This window comes from Corvus hawaiiensis, chromosome 4 (assembly GCF_020740725.1).
Source record: "Corvus hawaiiensis isolate bCorHaw1 chromosome 4, bCorHaw1.pri.cur, whole genome shotgun sequence".
Taxonomy (NCBI): Eukaryota; Metazoa; Chordata; class Aves; order Passeriformes; family Corvidae; genus Corvus; species Corvus hawaiiensis.
The window spans coordinates 70,113,456-70,129,563 of record NC_063216.1 but is presented as its reverse complement, the minus strand read 5'-3'; the positions used below and the strand labels follow the sequence as shown (position 1 = coordinate 70,129,563).

Below are 16,108 nucleotides of genomic sequence, written 5' to 3'. Positions count from 1 at the left end.
TTGAAATATTCATCAATTCATACATTGCCTGTGAAATCAGGTATTTTTCTCTCACAGTGCTGTAGTCTTCAGAATAAATGGTATTAGCTGTATGTGCATTTTGAAGAAGTTTAAGTGATAAAATGTTTATGGGAATTCATGCTTTAAAAATTTGCATCCTATTTGACCATGTGGTTTAAATGGCTTAAACAAAATAACTAGTATCAAATTAAAAGGCAAATTTGAGGATTTGGAATTGCTTGCACAAAGGAAAGGGAAAAAGCATATTCTTGTAGTGGGGAATTAAGATTAGAGCTTGTGGCCATGCCTTAACCTTGGATTTACTTTTTTATTTCCTGTTGCTTCCCTTTTCTCACCAATGAAATGAGAAAAGTTCTGAGCTATTCCGGAAGGAGCCTAAGATTCTGAGCAATGTTTGAAAATGACTGTGATGTTTAAGTGTGGGTGGCCCTGGGAGTTATATGCTCTATGTAACTTCCTAAAGTTTGTCAGCTGGGGAGAGGTTGACTGGTATCTGCAAAAGGCAGATTATAAAAGCAGTTCCCAATAGACATGGCAGTTTTCATCTGCTAAGCAGGTAATGTATTAGAAAGAATGAAGTTTAGGAAAAAAAAAAACAACCACCACAATATATTATAAATGGTTTGGTTTGGGTTTGTTTTTTCTAATCTATTTTGTTTCCTGTTTCTTTCCCAGGCTGCTTGATAGCTTTGATCTTTCAACTTAACCATCTCAAACATTTTTCAGCCTTTGTAAATCCCAATTCTGAATTCTGATACTTTCTTTCTTCATTTCAGATGTTTTCTCTGGGGGGGTTTTTCCACTCCCCTTCTTTTGCGTTATATTGCCCTCTTAATGAAAACACCTGTCTGTAGGATCTTTTTATTTGTTTTTTGATCTGCATATCCACAAACTGCTTAGAGTGGGATGAGATACAGGAAATAAATCATTATTTCTGTTCCACTTCCCTTGAATCCTCTAAAAACCTCATCTTGAGGTAGCAGTTTTAGTAGTTTTATTAGAAGGATTTCCAGGTTGAGATTGTGGAAAAGAGGAAGCTTTTGGCAATGCATAAGTAACTATTCTGGAATTAGAAGAGGTTTTCAGAATGACAGCCTTCTATTTTCCATAAGTTCAACTCTTGGGGCACTGTGGATTGCAGGGGTCCATGTGTCTGGAGGAGCACACAGCTCAGTGGAACTACCCAACGGAGGGGAAAAGTCTCAAGCATTTAAATCTTTTGCTGGAGTTCTGTATAATTTTTCACTATTTTTTTTCACTTGGTTTTCACAAGCTGATCCTTTTCTGCATTGGAAGATAAAGACTGTCAGATTAGTATTTCTGTTTCAGACCTTCACCAGAATGACAAAGTTCAAGCAGCATTAGACTCAAAGCATTTCATTTGGAGTTTCATGTTAAGTTGAATAGGTTGTCTTATCTTTCAGGTTATTGAGTTGCCCCATATATGGCCAAAGATTGTACTGGTGGGCTGAGGTCAACGAGGTCAAGTTCTCTTGACACTTTTTGTGCCCCAGTAGCAGGCTTAATTATTCCTGCCCAAACCTGTGAAGAGGAGGTCTTAAATTCCTCAGAATGGAGGACTGTTCTGGGACATCCCAAAGGTGGAAACTGCAAAAGTATGGGGTAGTGAGAAATAATCTAGTGAAAACTGCATCTAGGTCCTATACCTTGCAGGTATAATTACAAGACAGATTTCATTATATTAATACTTCATGATGCTTTAAAATAAAAAGCTCAAGGTTATCCTGTTTTCTGTGATTTATAGCTGTTTCACTGGCAGCCCCTCTTATTTTAGCTTAGATAAGGAATAAGCTTTTCATATACTTGAAAAAGTAGAAGTTCTCATTGGTGGTCACAGACTGTATAGGGTGTCTTTACATTTTAACAATTGAATGGTTTGCCTCCAAATGTCATATACTGTTTTGTAAGTGAACCACTGAGCCCACGGCATCATAAAATCATGCCTTTTATTTCCTTTTTACCAATAGCACTTTTGTTGCATATGTTTATATTTATTGCAATAATTAGGGGGAATACCAAGCTGATAAATACCCAGCTGACGTACTTCACATAGATACACTGAATACTTTGTTCAATAAAGTATGGATTGTAGTTACCTTAATTTTACACCATTGATAGGATTTGATTTTGTAAGAACATGGACTTTCTGAAATGGCAACTATTTTTTGAAAGCATACATGTTCTTTCTTCAGTTAAATGCTAAGTGATTGTGTGTATTGTTAATTGGTTTTCAAGAAATCTTGTGAACTGAAATAAGCATTATTATGGTATTTAAGGGTCAGACATTGTGGCCAGTAATCAGTAAAGGCTTAAAGCAGTTATTTTGGCTTGTAAATTAAGATGTGTACATTTTTACACATCTTAAAGTGTAAAAAATCATAGTGCCACTATTGCTGTTGTGTTTCAGATGAGCATAACTAAAAACTGGGTCAGTTTGGCTAACTCTAGATTTTGAATGCTCCAGTGTTTGTCACATATGGAATGTCAGTTTTGAGGATGATCTGAAAGCTTTTACAGTTGAAATACTTCCATTACTTCAGTACTTTACTGGAGTGCAGATTAATGAAATGGACCCCTGAATTTTCTTTCCCCCTTTGAGCATTTTCATCAGTCACATTTGAACTTTACCTTCATCTCCTAGCAAACAGGGAAATGTTCATTCTGGAGGATTGTTGTTCCATCTACTGATTCCTTCATCTAATCAAAAACTCTGCTCACGTGTTTTTCTGACTGACATTAGCATTAATGTTGACTGATGTCTCTGCAAACAGCTGGCTCATATATTTGCTTAATTAAATTACAGCATTTGCAGACTTTGGTTGATGTAACACTCCATTCTACAAATGTGTCATTTCTCTCCTTCATTTTACATCAGCATTTGTGAATCTACAGATGCAGATGCTTTGGCTTGACCTGCTGTTCACTTTACAGCATATGTGAGTACAGGGCAATACAGTTTAATGTGCAAGTTTAGTATGGCACAGTTTCCTTGTCAGCTGCCTCCACCATTTGAACGAGTACTCCTGAAAATTTTTTATAAATAATTTTTATAGCCATAATTACCAATCCATATGCTGGATACCCGACCTTCTTAGAAATAATTATCCTGATATATTTGCAGGACTGCTAGCAAGCGATTAAATTGGCAGTTTAATGTTAGTGAAATTCCAGGGAGAAATTTGTTCTCATTACTAAATTTTCACTTGAATGTCTAAACTGCACTTTGCCATAGCAAAGACAAGCCATGCGCAGGCCATAGGATTGAACTGAGGATTTATTTATATTAGGTTATTAAATAATATCTATATAATATCACTGGTGAAGCAGAGAAGTGATTTCACTTTATTTTTTTCAGATGAAATTGGCTTTTGTAGGGCAGAGGTGCCTACTAGGTAGTTTTTTCTTCTACTTTCCAGGTACAAGTTCTGTACTTTTACCCCAGCTGACAATTTGAATTGGTTTTCAGACCTTGTCTTTATAAAATTACTCTATGTCTGTAATTTTCCTATCATGGCTATAAATTTAGGTTGAGGCAAACTGAAATAATTCTGCAGCACAATAACTGTTTTCACTTCCACATGGTTTATGTATCCAATAATCATTAAGTGATTTACTGGTTACTTCTGTAAGAAACTTTTATTGGAAGCACCACTGAGTGTGTCAGTGTTCTGCATCAAAGTGAACTGGTTACAATTGTGCGATCATTTCACAGTTTTGCTTAAGCAGCAAAAAATGCTGGGTTTTTTTGGTCCCAAAAATATTCTTTTGGGGGAAATATGGAATACATTAAAATAATATACAGTGTAACCCCCTAATTGAAAATGGTTTAATATTATTAATCCCTTCATCCTTTCAAGTTTTTTTTTTTTTGTTGTAAGTATTCTACAGTTACAGGTTGGTATTTGCTGCTGACAGCAGTTCTCTCTCTTTACTTTGTACCTGGTACTTGGTGATTTATTTTAGACATGTAAGTAGGTGAGCATTTATTGAAATCTGTGACCTTATTTACCTTTTATTCTATAGAGCACTGCTGAACTAGTTAGCAGTAGTGAGACTTAAGCCAATGAGGCTTGATTTTTAAGTTATTTTAAGGCTTTGTACCAGGTTGACAACATAAAATTACATTTATATTTACTTTCACTGAACTTCCATAATCAGGTAGAGGCATAATAATCTGCTTTCAGTTGAAATGTAAATTGTGAGGTCTGTATTTTAGTATACGTGAGTGTATGTATATTTATACAGAGATGAATTTAAAAGCAATCTTCAACTGATTTCCACTTGTGCAGACGTATTCCTCTTAAAACTTTTTCTGTGTATATTTTTAGATAATGTCAGAATATCATATAAATTATTTTTCAGGGAGTAGACTTTATGAATATGCGAGTAAGAGCAGAAATATGTGTTCTCAAGACACAAATTTGTATTGCTATCATCAGTATTCTCATATTTGCAAATGTACTCTCATGTGCTTCCAAGGGTGTTTTCAATAATGTATATTTACAAATTTAATCTGATGTACAAGTTACACTGCAAACCACCAAACTAATTCATGGAATATGGAAGTCACCTGATAACCAATACTTTTCAGTGATTAAAAAAAGTAAAATATATCTTTATCTATTTTTTTTTTATTTCCTCAACTCTGCATTTCTGAGTTTTACTTCTTTATGTAAACTTGAAACAAAATTTGTGGGAATTTTTCCGCTATAGTAGATTTTTTTGGGGTTGCCACAGAGTGAAGCACCAAATACCTGTTGTTTTTTTTTTTTTTAATATTACCTCATTTTGAAATCTCCGGTCACTACTGGATGTTCTCAGCATAGTGGAAATTGAAATCCAGGTTTGACATTCTTTATCTCACAAAGATCCAGAAAACATAAATATTTACTGCTACAGTACACAGAAGAGAGAATTAACTGTCTTTAATAATATTTCTATTTATTTTGCAGTTTAATAATAATGCTCAGAATGTCAGTTGCTTTAATCATCTTGTCCAAGCTAATGTGAGGAACAAGAAGAAATTGAAAGAAGCTGTCTATAAAATCTCTGCTAAAGGAATTACGGATTACAAAAAAGGCTTTAGCTACGCTTTTGAACAGCTGCTAAATGTAAGTATTTAAGTAAGATCTCTCTGCTGTCAGGTGAAGAAGGAGAACTTGAATGTTCAGATGGCCACTGCTTGCTCCTTCATTGTGTAACTGAGTGGTAGAAGTGCAAATCTTTATTTAGCAAGTAAATTTATCCCAACAATGTTTTTTTCATTGCAGGTTCCTCAGCAGATTGCTAAGACTTTGGAATTAATTTGGTTTCAAATCAGTTGTACTGTTTTACTTCATTCATTCAGCTGGTTTTTCATTTAACATGTGATTCACTTGTGGTAGTGGTTGACTTGCAGTTAATTTTAAAATGGAAAGATCTGTATCACTGTGCTATTATTGCAATTTTACCACATCATCTCCTAGCAGTGCTCAGCTAACCTACAATTTCACACTTATTACAAGTTATAAATACTTTACCACGGTTTGAGCAAGAGAGAGGGGAGGAAATAAGTTAGTTAATAGAGGAATACTAGGCACCTGATGATGCCTCAAGAGTAGTATTCACTCACTGAGAATATTCTAATTCCTTTCTCTTTCTCGTGTATAAGAAGAATAATTTCCTCAAAAGTTAAATGCATTGTTTCCATGTTTTAAATACATTGTGCTTTCTAATTTTCACCCAGGCACTAGCTTTTTGAATAGCAACGTTTCCCATTTACCGCAAATGTTTGGGGTTTATTAGTAAATTTTAAATGGTTCGTGTAGTTGTTTAAAAAATAGTTCTACTTATCTTCATGAAGACTGCATATTATATCTTAAACCTTAGTGTAAATAAAGCCCTATCACTTTGTAGCAGGTGAGGATATAGCTCAACAAGTAAGAAATGTATTCTTATCCTTACTGTTTTTGTAATTTTTTTTTTTACTTTTTTTTTTTCCTAATCTGCCAGATTCTGAACTTCAGGACACTTCCCTGACATTGTGTATGCAGTTTAAGTCTATATCTGATGTTGAAAATTCTGAGCTCATTAAATTTTGATGGAGGAGAAGAAAATGGACTGTTATTGTGGGAATTTTCTCAGTAGACCATTGCTCAGATTAGCAGAGGGGGTTGGTGGGGTAATGAGGGGGTGTCCTCTGCTGATGGTTACGTAAAACCACAAACAATATATTGAAGTCTGCTGGACATTTTTGGACCAGGCTGGATGGCATTTCCCCCTTTTCTGCATCTGTTGATGTCTCATGCATTGGGAACCAGGAAGAAAGAAATTTTGCCAAATATGTTCCTCATAATATTTATATTTGCTTAAAATTATGGATTACATTTGGTGCAACACCAGATACATACTTTGTGTCCAGGCAACCGTTAAGAAAATCTGAACACAGGGGAAGCCTCAAAATGGACTTGTTTGTAAGACTAAAGTATTATTTAAAAAATAATTGGATATCAGTGTCATAGTGGGACCATCTCTTTTGTAGCTGGAGCCAGAAGTGTGATTAGCCTCACATGATCTCTGCAAGACTGGAAGTTATGCCTGGACATTGTGGATTGCACAAGGTTCTGGATATATACTCATCCTCTCCAAATATTGGCAAATCCATTTAGCAGGAAGAGTAAAGGGCTGGTGATGGGTTTAGCCCAAGATTCTGGTGACAAGATAATATAATATGGTGGTATAATACAGGCTTAAATAAATAATAAAAAATATGCCTTGGGATAGCTTCCAGTTGTATATTTATGAATTCAAATAGTCCAATTGCCCTGAGGTTTATATAAATGCAGTATTGCTCAAATTTTCAAAATAATTTTGTCGGTACTGTTTCTGGATGACAATTATTTCAAACAACTTTCCAGAATACCAAAATAATGTTTCTCTTGTACCATGAAAAAAGTGCTGTCTGATGTGTTGCTAAATGGAAATAGACACTGAAAGTTTTTCAACATACTAATTCAATTTATTAGCAATAATCTGGATTTCATATTTTTATGCAGCATTTTCCCATTATTTATTGTTACATTAACTTGCTATTTCTTTGAAAATCATATTTCAGCTGCAGCAGTTGAGGAGGAGTTTTCTTCCCCTCATACTGTAATATCTATGATTTCTCAAAGAAAAAATAGTGAAAAATGCGTTCCTAAAGTGTCATGTCACAAGGTATAATTGTAACCTGCCACTTAAAGAGTTAATTTTAAAGACATGAAACTTGTATAAAACAAAAGCAATTTTAGATAAATATAAAATGGATCATATCTTGCTTGCCTGTTTGAAAGAAAAAAACAAGGCCTATATCAAGCAGGAGAGCTAAAAATTAATGCATAGCTCAATTCCAGTGGTATTCTTTGTGGTTTAATCTAAGAAGCTGTTTCTTATCCAGGGGAAGCTCCTGTATAGACAACACATTCCCATTCAGCTGTGGCCCATTGGACTGCTAAGGCAAACTGTTCAGAAAAATGATGAAACTACAGCATCATCCTCTCACAATCTGTTATATATTCACTCTCTGAGCCAGTATTTCTCCATGTAAATCCAAAGGGGGGAGGGGCTAGAAGATGTGTTGTAATTTCCTTGATCCCTTGTAAGAGACTAATGTGTTAAATTCATTCATCCAGATGCAAATTTTTTTTGGTGGGAGAAAAATAGAGTGATAGAATGGCCTGAGTTGGAAGGGACCTTAAAGATGATCTGGTTCCAACACCCCTGCCATGGACAGGAGCATCTGTCACCAGACCAGGGTGCTCAGAGCTCCATCCTTAACACTTCCTTAACACTTCCAGGGATGGAGTAATATCATATGATTTGATCTTATTCACGTTCAGGTTTCCAATAATGTTTGGAGGCTAAAATCTCGGATTTTTTTTCTGTGACATGACTTTAATGTCTAAACAATGTAGTGTAAGTAAATGCCCTGCTATAAGTACGAGGAGATAAGAGAAAACTGCTTTTTTCTGATACTATGTATGCATATGCTAAATAAGCCACTAGAAAAGTCCTGTTTCAGTCAGTGAAAGCAAAGTCTAGCTCAAGTTCACATTGCCTGTAGCAGTGCTTCTTTCAAAATCACTAGAAAAGTTCCATAATATGAGCAAATTTTGGTCCCCTTCCTTGTTCCTCTGATCTTATTTTGGTCTATATATTAAATCACTGTAAATGTAGGTGAATTTCTTTATTTATGAGGTATCCAACCCTACTTTTATTACTTTTTTAATATCGAGAAGGCTGCAGCCCAAAGCAGTATCTTTTAAGTTATATTTCACAAGCGAAATATGGTCATAAATTATTTAAGTCCAACTGAAACACAGTGTGCTGATGAGGTTGGAGAGAATGTATTGATTTCAGGCAGGTTTTATATGTTGTTATGTGTAAGGAAGTCTTTGGGCTTGATTTCTTTTTTTTTCAAATTTTTAAATTTGAAAGTAGTAATAGTAAGAAAGAGAGTAATTCTTCACTGAATATTGAACTCTCAATATAAATAATCTTTGAGGAATATTTCTTACCCTGTTAATTAAGGTTTTATACTTTAGTTTTCTGGGAACATTGTAGAACTGCAGAGCTGCAATACTGAGAATTATTGGGTGATGTTTGAGGCTTTGATGTTTCAGTCTCTTGATTACAGGAGTCAGACCAATGAGTAGAATGAAAAGTGGCAGAGGGGAGTGGGATCATGACACCTGACCAGCCTGGTGACAGTCACTCTGTAGCATCCAATAGTAAAGCAAGGGGGAACAGGGGACTTTATAAGGACAACTCTCCTGTTTATCTTCCTGACTCTAGAGTAAATTAATCCAGCAAAATTCAGGCTTGCAGAAGGAGAAGTTGAATTTATGTCACTGGATCTCTAAGGGTTTTACTCTGTCACATCCAACTACTCAGAAGTACCAAGATGTGTCTGACTAGGACCATTTGTACTCAACACAAAGGGCAAGGAACAGCTGCAAAAGTAATGAGCAATTTGCTTAGACTACATTCTTAACTTTTAGAGAATAAAGAAAGAGGAGCAAAAATTCATGCTCACCTCTATTGATCTGGCTGTGGAGCAATGTTTTCATTCCTTTGCAAAAAGCACTGCATTTTTCTCGGGGGCTTTACTAGTTACTTTGATGCATTAGGAGTCAGAGGGACTTCTTAATTGTTTCAGGCTTGTTCTCCAGAAATAATGGAACATGCTCTGTTTTTCAACTCTGAAATGCAATATAGTTGGAAAAGTAGGTGATGGAGAGATCTTAATAATCTAGGTGGCCATATCTTGGCTACAGTATATTATGTAAACCTAATTCTAAAATACCTTTCTAAAGATTAGCTATTCACTTCAGAGTATTATTAATTAAAAGAAACAACATGAAAGAATTAAAGACTTGGAAGATTAAGTCCATTTTAAGGAAATATGACAAAAATAGCAAATGCAAGAATATTTCAAACCTTATAAGGTGGATATCCCATAGAATGCCTAAATTAGCAGAGTTTTTATTCAATTGGTCAGTGAGCTGGAAACTTTTTGTAAGTAGGAGTCCAACAGAAAACAAATAAGCATATTCAATAATTTGTTACAGGGTCATTGTTTCTCCAGTTTCTACAAGGAATCTAAGGATAAGGAAAAAAAGTAAGAATGAGAAAAGAGAAGAGTAAAAATGTTTAGAGATCCTCACTGTGCAAGTCTCATGCAGAACATCTGTCAAGGGACACTGTGGGGTTGATGTGATGGATATGAGCAAAAAAGCTCTCCTGAAGTTTGTGGATGTTAAAGGAACCCCCAAATCCCTATTCCATTCTGTTGGGCCAGATCTGAAATGACTCATATTTAAGTCTCATGGAACAGAAAAGTGCATTTATTTTATTTTATTTTATTTTATTTTTCATTCAGAAGGGGGTGTTGAATGAAATTCTAAAAGATTGTTTAAGATTTGACATTACCACATTAAAGTAGTAAGCCTGTAGCTATAAAAGCCATCAAATAAAACAGTTGTTATTCCTTATAGCCTGAAATATAAAAACTCTTCTCTTTGTTTCTCTTACAGCACAGTGTCTCCAGAGCTAACTGCAATAAGATTATTATGTTGTTTACGGATGGTGGTGAAGAAAGAGCACAAGAAATTTTCCACAAATATAATGAAGACAAAAAAGTAAGTGATATATGAAAATTGTACTGTATAAAATGAAACAACATAAAGAGGAACATTTAAATATGGAAGTGAAAGCATATTTGGTGCATATATAAAGTGCTTTTAAAAAAATGTATTAGTATTGATCCTTAGGACACTTAAAGCTTTTTCAATCTATAATATTTATTTGAAAAATCATAAAATATATTTAATATTTTACACCTTGAGACTTGTTGGTCTCAAGTGATGCAGAAGTATACTCTAAGCCATAAAGAACTCAACTTTCTATTGACATTTTTCTTGCATTACTGTAATCCCTGAATTACCCAGCAGAAACATAGGTAGTTAAATGATATGATACATGTGTGTATCTCTATGTCCTCACTGCAAATATCTTCTATGTGCTCTCATTGTTTGCCAGGCAAAAGCAAAATGATGACTCAAGGTTAGAATCTGAATTTGAATAGATTTGGGCTGGAACAAAGCCACATTTTTCCCAGTGAGGCTAATTATACCTTGGAGTGTCTTAGCAAGAAGTGGGATGGCTTTCTGTTGATGAAATTTGATCTGTGGTTCAAGCAGAATTATGGGTTTGACATGAGAAGCCCTGGATGAGTTCTGTTGTTTAGATTAAATTGGATTATTAGCTGTGCTGGTTTTGGGTTTAGTCTTTGAATCTAATCAAACTTCTGGTCTGGCTTTTGCATACTTAAAATGCATGAGCGTGTGCATGAAATATAACAGCTTTTAGAGTTGTCTCCTACTAAATTTCAGTGCAAACCATCATTTATTATTATTATTACTAGATTAATCACATTCTAAATAGGAATGGAATATGAGCTGGATTCACACTGCAACTAAGATTTTACTTTTTCTAGTACTTGGGGATGTGCCTGTACCTGTGGGGTTTTGTGAGTTGTTTCTTGTTTTGTTTTCAAAAAAGCAGCTAAAAGTTAGAACATGACTCATGAAGGCACTTTAACAATCACCATGGATGTATATAAAGCAGTGGAAGTATTTGGTTGGAAATCCTCAATGTTTGAATTAATCCTTTCAAAAGTAGAACTGGAAATGCAATGCTGAATTTGTATCTAGACCAGCAATTCAGTCACTGACCTTGAATAATCATTTTATGGCTGCTTTACAGTAGCGTTTCACATAGAATGATATGGCAGGGTTTAGTTAATCCTTTGTCTGACTTGAAAGTACTTTTTAAACTGGCAATTAGAAGAGACAATGGAAATCATAGCCTTGTGTGACACACATGGCTATACTCTGAAAATATATGCAGAGATTCCTCTTCAAATTTGGATGTGGTAGCTTTTATCATGTTACAACAACAGCCATCAGCTATAGAAAATACATGCATAAGGGGAAGATGTATGATTGATTCCTTATTAATTTTTTTCATTTAATTTGCTGTGTTAGGAGGAAAGTGTAGTAAAATATTCAGTCCAAATAACAAAACAGATTTCGGGGGCCGAGATTTGTGGTCTTAATCATATCATGCCTGATGGTTGATTATTCTTTGAAGTATAATAAATGAAATGTAGGATTTACTAATTTTAAATGGTTATTTTACTGCATCATTTAATGTTGTAAATTTTCACTGCCAAGGGTCAGGGTGGTTTTATGTATACTGTTATATATAAAATGCTATACACAGTCACTTTCTTGTTCCATCTAGTGAAGGAGGGTTTGGGGGTTTTATTGTATACAGCAAATGTATGATGGTGATAATGGTCACTGTGTGTCAGTATATTATCATATATAATTTAATGCAGTGCTGATGCAATGCAAGGCACATTTTCTACACTCTTTTATGGTCTATGCATCTGCAAGTCCAAATCTTAGCAAACACTTACATTTTGTCACTTGTCTAATGAAGTACTAGGTTGCTAGGTATTAGTCCTTACTGATTTTCTCCAAAGTGACATTGAAATTGAAGTGCCAAGTTTAGGCAGGTGTAATTTGAAGAACCATTTGCTTTCTCCTTATCACTTTCAATCAGTAACAATCCTTGTAGTGTTGAAGAGAAATTTATGGTTGAAGAGCTTCTAATGAGACTGGACCAGAAAATTCTTTTTGAGAAGTCACAGTGAAATCTCCTAACATCTTTCATAGCATTCTAATACTTTTAAAAATAAGATTTATACAAAATATGCTTGTGATAATGCTCTTCTTAGTAAGGCTACACTTGATTCCAGAATGATGACATGAGCTCTTTTGTTGTTGCCTCTGTATGTAACTTAATGTTAGTTCATTATCAGTAGAGAATAACATAATTGGTAGACACATTCGAACATGGAAAATACACATATACTTCTGATCTTGCTAAGTCATAGTCCCAAATATTTCGTTACTTTCTTAGATTGCAGAGTAGGCTGATTTCTTATACTAAATTATGATATTTTTAAAGAGATGTGGGAGTAGCTCCTGTTGTCTTTATTTCAGTTAATTTATAATTTATTTCATAAATATCCAATGAATTTAAGACTATTTTCATATTTATAAATTTGTAGAGGGATTATTCAATATAAGGTGTTAAAAAGTTTTCTGTGTTTTACAGTAGAAGTAGTTAATGGTATAAATATGTATCAGCATATGTATTTTCTTGCCTGCTCTGCATTTATTTGACCACTTGTCTTTGAGTTTTGCATAAAGTATATAAAAGATGAATCTTTATTGTCTTATGTCACAGTCAGTCACTTCCCACCTTAGGCACACTGTGTTGTAAACTTACTTTCTTTTTCTTGTACAAAGAAAAGACCATTTATTCAAATCTATTAATCCTTGTTTTCATCTTCTTGATGTAAAATTGCTTCAGCTCTGTAAGTATTTTCTTTTCCATTTCAGTTAATTTGTAATTCCTTGTCATGAAAGAAGCTTCAGTTTTGGCCCATCAAGTAACGTGATTTAGTACACTTGTTTGCAGTGTCCTTGGTGCAACCTTCAAGTTAAGTTAATGAATGCAATAAACAATTGAAAACTACTAAAAGAGCAGCCTATAATCTAGAGGCTGAAAAATAGTCCTTTTGAATTAGAGCTTTTAATCTGTTTGAAATAGCATACAGATACATTTAAAATAGTTTTCTGTCTATATAAATAATTTACAGTACAAATAGGAGGTTATTATAAAACTTACGTAACACAGATTTGGGGAGGAACATTTTGTTTGAAGTGGAAAATCACTGTTGTGTTTCACCTTTGCATGCCTTTTTCCCTTTATAAAGCCAGATTTTATTGTCATATATTGCAACTACATGCTGAGCCTGATATTTAAAAACTGGAGTGTTTACCTTCATGGTGACATTTGGGGCACTCACATTAAATGTGTAAAATACCACACATGCTCTAAATTTCAGGAATGAGGGAGGTAAATTTCATTTTATTTGCACTCCTCCTACAGATGGCTTCACTGAAGATAGCAATATAAATTTAATTAAAATGCATTCCCCGTAGGCGTTTATCGTGAGAATTTTGAATTCAGGTTGAAAATAGAAAACCACAGATCTTTGGGGCAAATTGTCCCCTTGGAATCTGTATTTGGAAAGATTGCTCAGCTTATGTGAGTAGGAAAAGACCTTAAACATACCTCATGCATTTTTAGTTGTTTGAGGTTTTGAAGAATGATAGAGGTTTGCGTGGGTTGGATGGACTGATCTAACACACACAGGCAGGATTGGTCTGACCCCTCAGATAGGAGCAGAACCATAAATTGGGTCTTATGTCTCATTCCCACAGAATTACCTGCCATGATTAATATAACCTCATTTTGTGTAGATTTTTCTGACAGTATCATTTTAGAGGAAATTATGTAAAGAGAAGTTTTCCAAAAACTCAGTTCCATTATGAATATCTGTATGTGGTAGGCACAGAATTGCTACAGTGGTAGAGATCCTGTGGGAGAAGGCTCCAGCTTGCTGGAACTCCACTGGGAAGCTTACAGCTGCCACTGACTTCTTCCAAATGGGACACATTCAGCATGTCAATAGAATGATAAAATGAAATATTTATGTGAAAGAACTTGTAAAACTTTCATTTAAAAAAAAAAAAAAAAAAAAGCTTCCTACTGTCATTACCAGAGCAGGGAACCATTTTCTTTTTCGGTTTCAACCCGTTACAACATAATTGCTAGTTAGTAAAACTAAAATCAAAACTATGTTAATTTAGGCAGTGGTGTATGATTTGTTCTAGACAAATGTTAGTCCTGACTAGAAAGGATCATCAAAAAAGCCCATGATATTTCCACTTTGGGTAGCCGTGTAATTCTCATCAGGGATCAGACTGGCCAAGTATAACTTTATACAATCACTTACAGAGTTGAAAATAGAAACAGTGTCTTTCACAACACTACTGCCAGCTTTGAATAGAGCTGAACAGCTGTCAGAGTGCACCCCAACAGGTTTGGCATTTCTGAGTGTGTGGTAGACTTGTGACACAGGATATAACACAAAGTAATTAAATTAAGGGTTGAACAAAGCTTCAGCTAGCTGTTTAAACTGACTCCCTGGCTCCTTTCCTAATTACTTCTGCCTTAAGAAAATGACACCTTCCAGCTGTTAATTTTAGTTTATTGTATGTTCCAGGATATGCACAAATGGTAAACCTAAAATATTCTGGGTGAAACTTGGGTCAGTACTTAAAAATTCCATAATCCATTATTTTTTCTTTCAAAGTAAAAGTGGAAACTGTTATTAAAGTATTCACCGAAGAAGCATCTTATTCTAAAGTCAAATTACATTTTTTTACCTCTTAGCTCCAATTATTAATTAAGGGCTTGCAATATACCCACAGTTCCAGTTTCTGGATTCCTAACATAAATTAATTCTACTACAATAATGAATTTAAATATTCCGTATCAGCAGTATCCCTCCTTTGACACTCATTACCCAAATATGCTTCAGTAATAGTCAAGCTGCACAATACTGAGCTATTTAAGTCTTGAGTCTATAAATCCATGCAAGAACAGTTTGGGAGGGAGGGGGAGGTTGGTAGCTTTTTTCTTTTTCAGTATGGTATTAGGCACACATTTTTTCCCTATAAACTTAGATTTTGAACCACAGTTACCTGATGGTTGTGAAGCCCTGTTTCCCCACTAGAAATCAGAGTTCAGTGATTTTTAAGATACTCTTTTTCAAAAATATCTATACACTGTTCTTACAACAGCTGTTTTCTAAACTGACATGCTAAGCTACCATGTGTCCATGCCCTGGCAATGTTTTTGGATAACAATAGTCTGCCCATCTTTTCCACACTATCTTTCACTGACTCTTTTATCTTTAGACTAAATAACATCACCAAGCCTTTCTTGGAGACTAATAAGGAAGCAATATCCATTACATTTCTTCTACTTTTTTCACTTTTCCATTCAGCCATCATATCCCCTGTGCTATTCTGTGTATGGACATCTGGGCGAGGTTGCTGCAGAGTCAAGAGGTGCAGCAGAAAGTGCAGTGGGGCAGAGGGGGGATTTTTAGGAAGAGCTGCATGCAGAAGAATTTTTTCATGCATGTGTCTGCACACACATCTCTCCGTTGATGTGAGTTTCTCTTTATGCTGCTGTTTCATTATGAGAATGATTCTGGGCTGCCAGACATTTTTATCTCCTGTGCAAGATAAAAATCCACGTGGAGGTGTTGAGAACTGCAGAAGACTAATGAAAATTTTAATATAGCTTTGTTGAAAAGTAACCTTATCGGTCTTATTAAAGTCATGTGTATCTGTTACATAAAACCCAACTGGCAGCTTGTTTCCCTCAAATTTGGCATGGAGGAGGCTATTTGATACTTCTATTTTTGTTGATGTTCAATTCCAAACACTGCAGTAATAGCGATTGATTCAGTGCATCACATTGAGGTTGATGCTGCAGATGGCATAAAATGATTAATCAAGGCAACAAGGATAGAGTATCAGTTAATATAGAA

At 34.8% G+C, this 16,108-nt stretch overlaps 1 protein-coding gene across 11 annotated transcripts in view; it reads left to right on the top strand.

The window, feature by feature from the left end:
• CACNA2D1 (calcium voltage-gated channel auxiliary subunit alpha2delta 1) overlaps nt 1-16,108 on the top strand; it is a 365,044-nt gene that overhangs the window by 278,581 nt on the left and 70,355 nt on the right. For 10 of the 11 annotated variants that reach the window (XM_048302698.1, XM_048302701.1, XM_048302697.1 and 7 more), the window contains exons 11-12: nt 4,995-5,153; nt 10,098-10,202. In XM_048302698.1, the coding sequence (XP_048158655.1) occupies nt 4,995-5,153; nt 10,098-10,202 (264 nt within the window). Of the gene's footprint in view, nt 1-4,994; nt 5,154-10,097; nt 10,207-16,108 lie in introns of all 11 variants that reach the window. The other variant, XM_048302704.1, reaches the window with a different exon arrangement.